Raw genomic sequence first — 12363 nt, 5'->3', positions numbered from 1 at the left:
ATCTATTTTTTTTGGCTGGTGCAGCAGAAGCCTGTGGCTCCCTTGCACTGTGTGGCTAATACTAGTAGTGCTGAAATCCCTCTTACTCCAATTTGTATTATTAAAAGCACTCTATTTAATAGAGTACTTTTAATAATAAACATGTAAATGCATACATAATCTAAAGGGATCACGTATGTTATGTGGATGTTGTTGCAGTGATCTGATTACCTGAGAAAAGTGACTCTTTAGGACAGATGTTACTGTTGAAGACAGTATTTTTGAATATACTGTCTACAAATGCTAGCTGGAATACAACATATAGCAATTGTCAAAGGGAATTATCTGTATTCACAATTGAAACTTGACAAAAGAACTTTCTACCGAAAACAAAGAATAGTTGTCTTATTGAGATCCATGAGGTCAAAAATATCTAATTTGTCCAGAGCTTTGGGCAAGCCCAAGCTCATTTAGTCACTAAGTCATTCTACAAGGCAACGTCATATTAGCATATAGGACCTCATCCTCAAAAGGGATTACGTACCATTTGGATTTCCTGGATAAAATGGTTGGTTTTTTCATTTTTTAGATAGTATATTAACATGCCATTTAGACAATACTGTTCTAGGGAATGATTTATCGCTAATTATGGGTCTGGCTGAATTTTCTTATTGTTATGTGTTTTTATGCTGCAAAAAATTTTGTAGGCCTCGGAGTTATAGTCACTAGTATTTTGAGTTTCTGTTTCAGTCTTTTTTCTCAATGGGTTTCGCTGGATATCTTTTGACTTGTTTGTGAATGTCATTTTTAAATAGATCTCTATAATTTTTCCATACTGTGACTTACAGCATTAAAAGTTATGTTAACTGGGAAGCAATTGTGCACTGTCATCATGTTTTTGCTACATTTCAATTCAGTCTCATTTCAGTCTAATTCTTACAAATCCTAATTCATTACTAAATTATCGGTATATCAAGTAGCTTCAATTAAAATAGCTATCTTTTCAAGGATCTCTGAAAGCAGTGCTACTTATTATCATCAGTGGGTTAATTATCTTGCAGTAAACTTTATGTATGAAAAACTTACTCATATCCTCAAGATGATCAATCAAATGATGATAATAAATGATTATATATCAGTAATAAATATGTATTATTATTTGAGTACTAGAAATTAATAAACTGTAAAAAAATTTCAACTTAAAAATTTTACAATATTACATTCTCTCTCTAGCTGCATTTAAAAGAGGTACCTGGAAATAAATCAGTCATTGATAATGCATTTTTATTTGTTTCTATGGTAATTTTGTGTTCTGCAGTTTTTGATGGAATTGAACCTTTGGCAACAAGTCGCAACGGCAGCACAGCTACACTTTCAGCAACCCTAGGAGAACCTAAGGAAAATGTCAACAGCAATAAAGTTTAATTAATTATATTAATTTTTTAATAATAAGTATAACTTTTATTATCAAAAATTAATTTGACCTTATCTACAAAATGACATAATATGGTTAATACTACATGAAACATATGAGATAAGACATTTCCATGCAATGAGTATCATACATCTAGGCAGTCTTGATAAGGGAAATAAACATACCTGAAAAGAACTAGTATGAGTGTACCTATTCATAAAAAAGAGAAACTATACATGATTGCACTGCTGGAAGTGAACTTGCTTTAGTTTGAAATGTTTATATTGCAGCTATCCTACTATTTTTTTTTTTTTTAAGTAAATATAACATTTATTTTTGTTTCAAGACTATATATATATGACTTAGAACTTTCATCACTGAGGAATGTGTCTTACCTCGTATTGTTTGTAATTACATTTACATTGTGGAACAAAATTTACTTATATTGATTTTTTATGTTTCTTTCATACCTTAGGTGTACTAGAGTTACAGTGACCAGATAGTCGGGGATGAAAATCAGGACAAAATAAATTCTGAAGTAAAAAAAATTGGGACAAAGCAAACTCTGAAGAAAAATCAGAAAATTTACAGAATCCATTTATACAAAAAAAAAAAATAAATAAAAAGTGATATAATTTTTACTGCTCTGGGCTTTACTGGGACATCCTAATAGTAGCAATGTTAATATTATTTAATAAAATAGTACACAAAAATATCTGTAATTTTATTTTTGGTTCAAATAAAATTATCAATTGGTTAACTGGGAACACAAAAATCCTAATACAGGTGACTCTATTGTCAGGGAAACGGGAAACATGCTTTGTAAAAAGGATAGGTGGAACAGGACCAGGGTATGTCTGCCAGGGGCAAAAGTTGATGACGTTGTAGAGCGGATATCATCTTTTAAGGGCACAAAAGGTGATATAGTTGTACACGTTGGCACTAATGACATTAAGAGTAGGAGACCGGCGGAATTACTTGACAAGTACAGGTCACTGATGAAAAAAAGCTGTGAATTAGGGTTGAAATTGAAAGTGTCTGCAATTCTGCCCAGACACGATAGGAGGGAGTATATGATGAGAGCCCTGTCAATCAATTCGGCCCTGGAAAGATTGTGCAGGGCTCAAGGGGTAGAATTTTTTTCAGCCTGGTCTGTACTTGTTAACAGGAGAGACTGCTTCTACAGGGATGGGATACACTTAAATAGGAAGGGTGCAAGAATGTTTGCTGATGCTATCGAGGCAATGTTAGGTGGGTCGGAAAACTGCTAGATTGGGGGGATACAAGGACTAATAGATTAACAGTAGCCACTGGCAGAGGTGAAAGTGATTCTTGCACTGCTTCTATTGGAATGAGCCGCAGCCTGGAAAATAAGATGCAGGATATTTCAGAGACTGCTGGGAATCATTGGGGTACAAGTAAACACATGGGTTGTGTTAGGGTAGCTAAGAATAGAAACAGGTGCAGGTATACTTGTGTGTACACCAATGCTAGGAGTTTAGTAAATAAATTTGATGAATTTGAGGTATTGCTCAAAACATCAAAGGCAGATATTGTGGGGATTTCAGAGACGTGGTGTCACACAGATATAAGGAATGCAGAACTGCAATTTGGGGAGTACAATGTCTACAGAAAGGATAGACAGGATAGGAAGGGAGGAGGGGTTATGCTATTAGTTAAAAAACACATAAAATCCAAGGAAGTGAAGCCAGTCGACATCGCTGGACAGTGCAGTGTCGAGTCAGTTTGGTGTGACATAAGCATTGGGAGATCAAAATTGAGAGTAGGAGTGTGCTATAGGCCTAATGACTCTGATGAGTATAATAAGAAACTGTTCGGAGAAATAGAGTGGGCCGGTAAATCAGAGAGTCTTATAATGGGGGATTTTAATTTCCCAGATATTGACTGGAATTTGGGGGCTGGTCACTCACACAGTAGCAAGCCTTTTGTGGATTTATTGGATGATTGTTTTCTACATCAGCATGTTTGGGAGGCAACTAGAGGGAGTAATACTCTTGATTTGATTATCAGTAGTGATTCTTCATGCATTAAGAATCTGCAGATAAATGAACCGCTTGGTGGCAGTGATCACAGTGTGCTGAAGTGGGAGTTACTCAAAGAGGTAACTACCATTAGGGGTAAAGGGAAGGGGTATTGCTTTCGTAAAGGCGACTACAATGGACTGAGACAGTATTTAAATTCTATACAGTGGGATCAACTGATGATATTGCCAACAGCAAATTCAAAATTGGAAGCATTCAAAGAACTTATCGTGGAAGCTACTAGGCTTTACATACCAACTAAGAAATATTGTTCAAGGTTTAGGCCTAAATGGTTGTCAGATGAACTAATGAGGCATATGGCAGAGAAGAAAAATGCATGGGATACATACAAATTAACACGTGACACAGACGCCTATGATAGATACAAGTTGATCTGTAACCAAGTTACAAAGGAGGTTAGGCAGGCGAAGGCAGATTACGAGAGATCCTTGGCAAGGGATGCGAAGAAAAACAGCAAAGAGTTCTTTACTTATGTAAACTCTAGAAGGAAGGGGATGAATCAGATTGGTCCACTTGAGATCGATGGGTCAACTGTTGATGACCCTGCTCAGGTAGCTAACAAACTAAATCAATATTTTGCATCGACATTCACACATGAGGAGTTATTCAGCGAGGGGAATGCCAGAGGTGTATTCAACTCTAGCAGTAAGCTAGAGAATCTTGTAATAACTGAGAGCAAAGTGGAGGAGAAATTGTTGAAGATAAACACAAGAAAGGCACCTGGGGTGGATGGGATCTATCCAGTTATATTAAAGGAGGCAGCAAAGGAGGTAAGCAAACCCTTAGCCATAATTATGAGAGCTTCCTTGGACTCAGGGGAGGTACCCATGGACTGGAGATGTGCAAATGTGACCCCAATTCACAAAGGGGGATCAAAGGCTGACACAAGTAATTATAGACCTGTGAGTTTAACTTCTTTTCCCGGAAAATTAATGGAGGCACTGGTGAAAGAAGCACTGCAGGATCATCTAGACAAGACTTCAGTTATAGCTAGGACACAGCATGGTTTTGTTAAGGGTAAGTCTTGCCTGACCAATTTGATTGGATACTATGATGCAGTCACAAAAGAACTGGATGCAGGGAATAACTTTGATATTATATACTTGGATCTTAGAAAGGCTTTTGATACTGTTGCACATGGAAGACTGCTGCACAAATTGGAGCAGTGTGGCATTGGAGGCAAATTGCTGCTATGGATAAAGGGGTGGTTGAGGGGGAGAAGACAGAGAGTGGTAATCAATGGACACTGCTCATCGTGGACTAATGTTATTAGTGGAGTCCCTCAGGGTTCAGTATTGGGTCCTTTATTGTTTTCTGTATTTATAAATGATATTGATGATGGTATATCAGGCTTAATGTCCAAGTTTGCAGACGATACGAAGGTTGGCAGGGTTGTCAAGGACACTACTGACACTATGCTGCTGCAACAGGATTTGGAAAGGTTGAGCAGATGGGCTTCGAGGTGGCAAATGAAGTTTAACATTGACAAATGTAAAGTACTACATATGGGAAACAGCAACCCCAGAGCAACGTATCAACTCTGTGGTACTACACTGACAGTGGTAGAGAATGAAAGGGACCTGGGGGTGGTTGTGCAGGCAGATATGAAGTTCTCTGAGCAGTGCAGACGGGCTGCAAGAGTAGCTCATGGTGTATTGTCAATGATATATAGGAATTTTTCTAGCAGGGATAAGGAGGTGATTATTCCCTTGTACAAGGCAATGGTCAGGCCACACCTAGAGTACTGTATACAGGCCTGGAGGCCTCATTTCAAAAAGGATGTAGAGCTGCTGGAACGAGTACAGAGAAGGGCAACTAGATTGGTGAATGGGACAAAGGGGTGCTCTTACGGAAAAAGGCTTAAGTTTTGCGAATTACAGTGTCTGGAAACTAGGCACCAGCGAGGTGATATGATAGAGGTGTACAAAGCCTTGAATGGTTTGAGCATGCTCAATGCTGATGGGATTCTTCCTCTTGCTCAGAATAATCACCTGAGAGGGCATAAATTCAAATTGAGGAAAGACAGATGTAGGATAGATGTGCGGAAATTTGCCTTTAGCCAGCGGGTGGTTGGTGGGTGGAACAGACTTCCATCCCTTGTCGTGGAAGTTGATAGCCTAAATAAGTTTAAGGCTCAGCTGGACAGGTATTTCGAACGGAGAGAGGGGTGAAGTGGAAGTGGTTATTTTTATTTATTTATGTTACTTTTTTTTTTTTTTTTTTGGTTGATGCTGCATAAGCTGGCTTTCTTGCATCAAATGCCTCTACTAATGCTAATGCTAATGCTAATGAAAATCAGGACAAAATAAATTCTGAAGTAAAAAAAATTGGGACAAAGCAAACTCTGAAGAAAAATCAGAAAATTTACAGAATCCATTTATACAAAAAAAAAAAAAAAAAAAAAAGTGATATAATTTTTACTGCTCTGGGCTTTACTGGGACATCCTAATAGTAGCAATGTTAATATTATTTAATAAAATAGTACACAAAAATATCTGTAATTTTATTTTTGGTTCAAATAAAATTATCAATTGGTTAACTGGGAACACAAAAATCCTAATACAGGTACAATTATCATGTTTTATAAAAGAAAACATTAACTACAGAAACCCAAAAATCATAACACATTTTACAATAAAAAAAAAAAAAAACACACTAGATAATCGTATTTATAACTGTTATTTGTGTTCTTCACTAGATCCTATTTTGTTTAAAAGATTCCAGTTCTGCAAAAAAGTTAAGAACTTTAAAAAAGTTGATCTGTAATCAGTTGCTACATGAAGATTTGTTTAGTTTGGAAAAGGCTCAAGTTCGAATATTGTCTTGACAAGAGGCATTTTTATCACAACATATCAGTTGCAAGCAATGGTTACATGATACTCTCCCAGAAACTCAAGTTTTTTTTATCTAGAAAAAAACAAAGCAATTGAACAATACACTCTATTACAGACAAAATATTCTGATACTTTGTAGCTCTAGTTGCTTGTGTGCTTAAACCATGTCACCACCTTTTAAGTATTGCATCATTTGATCATGTTTATTTTAAAGAATGATAAGTACCCATTTTTCTGCTCAGCAACATTAAGAAAATGAGTGGAAAAGCTTGGAGCACTTTATTTTAATTATTCATTGGAATGCTATTCAGTAAAAAAAACAACCAATTGGTTTGAAGAATCTCAAGTCTTTGCCATGGTTACACAGCCCATGTTAACATGAAGTACACTACACCTAGGCATCAGCTCTCAGGGAATGGAAAAATAATAGTTTTACTGTACTCTTTCCATGTAATGAGTGGTGGCATTTGTTTTCTGCATCCAGGCATTGCAATGGCTTGAGTCCTGCTGCAGTGGTGAAACCAAATACCATCTGGCCCGTCACCACAGAGGTGCTGAAAAATTCAGTAGATCCAACAGTTTATTTGGTATGGTTGTTACCTTAGAAAGTAGACATTTTAACAAAATTCACCTCCAAATCCTGTTGGTTTAATGCATGGAAGTAAAGAACTAAAACTATTAACTAGAAACCTACTCCCCCCCCCACCAATGATGGTGCTCCTTTGCATGGTGGATTATTATTTATTTCTCTAAAATCCAATTTGAACACTAAAATAACAAAGTCAAGAGCCCTAATGAGGAGATTTTGAATCTCTGTCTTCATGCTGACTGTGCTAAATCATTTGAAGAGAGTAATTTAACTGATGAAAGGAATGTTGAGAACCTGCTTAGGACAGAAGAAGAGCAAAAGATTATCACAAAAGAGCTATAAAAAAATACTGGAATTGAAATACACCCTCCATGTGACTTCATACAGGTAAATTAGTGCTGTTTCATTTGGAATCTTTTAGTTTAACGTGACCATTACTTTTAAGATTCATGTGATATCATACAAAAGATAATGTCTAGCATTTTTGGGTTATTTCTAAACTTTTCCACAGAAATTTCTTTTTTCTTAATTTGTTAATTCTTAATTCATCAATTTTTAATAGAGAAGCTCTGATAAAAAAGATTATCTTGGAAAGAACTGCAACTTACTCAAAATAAACAGAATGGTTTTTGAGTGAAAGAGATGCCAAAATGATTCCCAGGTGGATTAAATATATTGTTACTGTGCCTCCAAGGCTCTGTCAGTGCTATGTTCAGAAAGATCTAAATTTAATTCTTGATAATGAACTAAAGGAATTCTTTTTAATTATTTCATCTGAGGCTGAATTGGGAAATTGCTGGAAGAATCAGGATTTAATTCTGCTGAGAAACTTCAGTTTTCATCTCACAAAAAATATAAGTCACCTCTAGAACACCTTCAATTTACAGCTAATCACACATCCCTTTCCAAAGGAATGAAATCAGAGAAGTGCTGCTCAGAGTTCATCAAGAATTACACTATTACCCTCAAAGCTCTAATAGTAATAAGAAACCAAACTGACTGCAACGACAGATAAGGATAGGAAAGAACAGATACTGCTGTTTCTTATTCATGTTTAAACATGTATGTATATTTGTTTTTCATGATAGAGTAAAATGCTTTTTAACTGACATGCCAACATTTTACAAAGGCTATGCATGTTAACCTCTGAAAAAATGAAATATTATCAGAGCATTATCAGCAATTGTCCTGTTCTGTGTGCATCTGGAAAAAGATTTTCTCACAAAATTTGAAAATTTTTGATATGATGGTTTCTCATTGCTTAAATTGTAACATGAATGGCACTTGCAGTATGAAAACAATGCACTATAATGAATGCTGTGTGCGTGCACACACACACACCCCTTTCCCAGCCTCCACAAATCGACTAATATGCATGCTTCATCATTTACTGCATATATCAAAATCTCATTGTGGATCTGCAAGAACCTGTATAGACATACACAGTCAAAAAAGGTTGCACAAGAAGCACATCTTTGTAAGTTGTTTAAAATGTTCCAAAACTGTTTAACTCAACCAAAAAATGTATAGTACCTCAAGCATTCTAATATAACAAAGAACTTAAATTCCACATACATGGATATAAGATAACTCCAGCTGTATACAATCCATGGTGAAAATTACTGGAAAAATTCACTTCATATATTAAAATTGAAGAGGCCAACATTTCAACTTCTTTCTGCTTTTCAAAATTTTCACTAGAATTCAATACTGAATTCTGATTAAAATTTTAAAAAAGCAGAAAGAAGTTGAAAATTTAATAGAGAAACCAAAGATCAGATTATTCTTGAAAGTTATTGTGACTCACAATTGGGGAAATGTGAACAAAGGATGGGAATAAGTTTTCTGACACTGAGGATAAATTTGATCTTAATTTTAAGTTTAGTAAAGACAGTTATTTACTTATATATTTGCATGATTTTGATGTCAGATTACAATCACACAGTGAGTGGAAATTCATTCCTTCTTATTTTGTTCTACAATTCCTCTTTTCTCCTCTCTTTTAACATACTTGATTTCAGAGCCAATCAATCATTTAACCCTTTACCTAGCACATTAAAAGTAACATTAGCAGCTTGATTACAAAGTTTGATGAAAATTTTCCTTTTATTTTTTTATGGACAAACTTCTTAAATAACAAAAATTAATGATACAGATTGACAGCCCAACTAATAATAAAGGAATACTAAAATTCACACTGATGTCACTTTAAATAGATATTTTTATTTTCAAATTTAAGTCACTTTTGTGGACATTTGCTACCAATGTGTCTGGATAAAAGGTTAAAATTCCATACATATCAATTTTTCCCATCTAAAACAATAATAAATTAAAAAAAAAAAAAAAAAAACATTTATTTTCATTTTTATTACTTAATCTGTCTGGTGTTTCATTTACTTACCATTACTATTAGTATAAACTGCTAAGGCCCTTAACTTAAGGCTGGAAGGTAAGTATGGAGACCCCATTTGTACAGAAACAACAGCTTGAGAATACTCTGAGAGAGTATTAAAAGTGAATATGTTTTGAGACGTTGTAAGCGGACGGTCTACATGAACCATTAATCGTACATCTTGCACTGCCACTGCAGACTTCAACTGTAGCTGAAATAACAACAATTATCTGTAAATCTTTAAAGCAGAGGTGGAAAAACAAGCCCATAGTTCAATTTCACAAGTGTCTATTCACTTGCCATTCATTCTTAAAATTTACAAAATTTACAAATATTAAAGAAAACATTTTTAAATGAAGGCAAAAACACATAAAATAAGATAAAGAGAAAAGCTTCAGGGAAATCTTTTAAGAAATAAACTATAAAAGCATAAATACCTTTACTGTTATGGATGGTACAGGATCTCCATCATCACCAATGACAGTATTCTCACCAGACTACCACAAGAAACAGCATATAAAAAAGAACTTTAATGTGAGCATCAATGTTTTTATCTCACAACTGTAAATAGTCATGCATTAAAATAAAAAAAAAGCAATTTAATATGCAGTTTAGTTTTAAATGTAAACAGAATGAAGTAATAATATAACAAGAAGCTAGTTGAAAAGGTTTTCCATGTCAATTTTTTTTTTTATAAAAGAATGGTTCAATTGTTTTTTTTTATAAAAGCATGGTTCAATTAAACAAACAATCATTTTAATAAACTACGACACTGCAAATCAAAAATTTCACTACTCGTCATTTATTTGGAAGGGTCATAGATAAAATCTGATTTGAGACTAGAGAAATTCATAGCACCTCTGCAATCAGGCCTGTAGTTAGCCAATCTCAGGCATAAGGAGCTTGCATTTGCCCCATGTTATTTCATGTGTTTTAGCTCACACAACCTGCAAATCAGCTCAAATGAATGAACACACATACAATACACTGGTACAATATACCCTAAGATGCTGATGTGCTACAAAACCAATGATAAAATCAGTAAACAATTCTTTATTCAAACATGAGGTGAGGAATCTCAATTTTATAACAATCTCCTCTTGCAAAGCACATCTTCCAACTCATGACTAATGCCCAGATCGGCGTCTCCGTAGCCAGGTGGGAAGGAGCAGCAGTGCGTAGCACACGCTTCTTGATTAGACCGGGGTTCGAGCCCGTCACTACCAAATACGGAGAATGCGGAAAGGTCAGGGAATGACCACCCCATATCCCGGAGCAATATGGCCTTAGTTGCTAATGCTCCTAAAAACCAAATAACAACAACAACAACAACAATGCCCAGATACCATTGAAAATAATTTCTTCAGATGCTTGCTGAGCCACTCAAGCACTGCTTTTTTTGGACCTTGTAATCAGAGTGGAAGTGTTTTCTCCCAAATGCTTTTTTGAGTGGTTCAAAAAAATGACAAAACTTTGGAGCCAAATCAGAAGAATAAGGAGAGAATATGGCAGCACTTCAAAACACAGATTTTAAATGGTGCCAGCAAACAGCTGTATAGTGCTGCATGGACAGGCACTGTCATGCTGCAAATAAACTCATTTTGAGATCAATCCGTGATATGGATTTCAAGCTTCAGATGACTCATACCTTACTGTTAATAGTTTCCCCCATTTCATCACCTTTCCTGCAGATGGCTTTGGAAAGCTGGAATGATGACACCTTTTACTGGCTTGCTTTCAGGCTAAAAGTAATGCATCCATGGCTCATTTCCAGTTATACATGATCTAGGAAATCATTCCCATTAGATTCATTAACCTCTGTATCCTGGAAACTAATGGAATCATTAGTTAAAGAAATAATACAAGATCATCTTGATAGGAGTGGAGCCACAAGGTAATCACAGCAAGGGTTTGTTAACCCTGAATCAGTCATGCAGAGTCGATTTGACCCGACAATATTTCAGCAATTTATGTTTTTGTTTTGTTGTAGGATTTCAGGTGCATCAGCAACTTAAGCCATATTGTGCCATAATATAAGTCTGAATTGTGTGTTCCGTGGTCAATTCAGCAATTTGTGCTTCATCTATTCCATCCGCACAACCGAAACTCCTAATAGTTGTTTTTGAAAATGCTTTCTTTGAATTCTCAGCAGAAAATTCCAGAAATGTCTATTGATTACTGAACAATTAGGAAAAATTTATGGTTAAGTTACACCTAATTATATGCATGTGTTGATTGACAGCATGCTCTCTTTACTGCTATGCACTTTCCTCCCATCAGTAATGCTTTCTGGCATTGTAACATTGATGCATCATCTGGAATCAAACTACATGTTTTGTGTTTCATGCAGTGAGCGCTCCTGTTACTGATGAGTTGGCTTTGAATTACAGCATTTGTTGAAGAGTGCAGATTTTAAATTTGCATTTGCTTGCCAACAGGTCTAAAGGGAGTTTAATTTTTAAAAATTAATTAAAATACAGTGGCGCTTGATACTTTAACATATTGGTTATTTTGAATTATTTTTCTGCATGTTGAGCCTCCTATTATATAAAAAAGAATTATTTAATTCAAAGTTTGGGGAATTCGAAATAATTTTGATGCCCCTTCAGTTTCGAATTATCCAAGCTGTACCATATATGTTTATAATACAGAACTTGGCTTTTTCACAGTTGTGTTCAGAAAAGATTGAAAATAATATAAGTGACATCAAAAATGAACAAATTTTGAATTATTTTTTGCTGGTTATTCAAATTTTTGCATGCACAGAGGAATTTAAAATTTTTGGATACCTAACTCGGGGTTAAAGGGAGTCACGCCTTACAAATCTAATTAGCTACTAGGAGGTTGTCACAAAGGAAACGGATACAAATAATAATTCTGACATCAGATACTTAGATTTCAGTAAAGTGTTTGATACTGTAACAGATGTATGATTGTTGTATAAATTGGAGCAATGTGGCATTAAGGGCAAGTTATTACTGTTGATAAAGGGATAGTTAAATAGTAGGAGACAAAGGGGGTTATAAATGGCCCACTGCCCTTCAGAGACTAAAGGGATGAGCGGAGTTCCATAAGGGTCAGTATTGGGCCCT

General features: G+C 35.3%; 1 protein-coding gene across 1 annotated transcript in view; it reads right to left on the bottom strand.

Annotated features, from left to right (window-relative positions):
• Positions 1 to 12363, bottom strand: part of BBS9 (Bardet-Biedl syndrome 9) — a 176899-nt gene that overhangs the window by 82889 nt on the left and 81647 nt on the right. Inside the window, exons 13-15 of the mRNA XM_090371508.1 lie at positions 9709 to 9768; positions 9281 to 9482; positions 1232 to 1372 (exon numbers count right to left, since the gene is read on the bottom strand). Coding sequence (XP_090227634.1) covers positions 1232 to 1372; positions 9281 to 9482; positions 9709 to 9768 — 403 coding nt within the window. The remainder of the gene's footprint in view (positions 1 to 1231; positions 1373 to 9280; positions 9483 to 9708; positions 9769 to 12363) is intronic.

The sequence above is a fragment of the Mastigoproctus giganteus genome, chromosome 4 (genome assembly GCF_048544385.1).
Source record: "Mastigoproctus giganteus isolate SK-2022 chromosome 4, ASM4854438v1, whole genome shotgun sequence".
Classification (NCBI taxonomy): domain Eukaryota; kingdom Metazoa; phylum Arthropoda; class Arachnida; order Uropygi; family Thelyphonidae; genus Mastigoproctus; species Mastigoproctus giganteus.
This window is presented reverse-complemented; position numbering and strand designations above follow the sequence as displayed.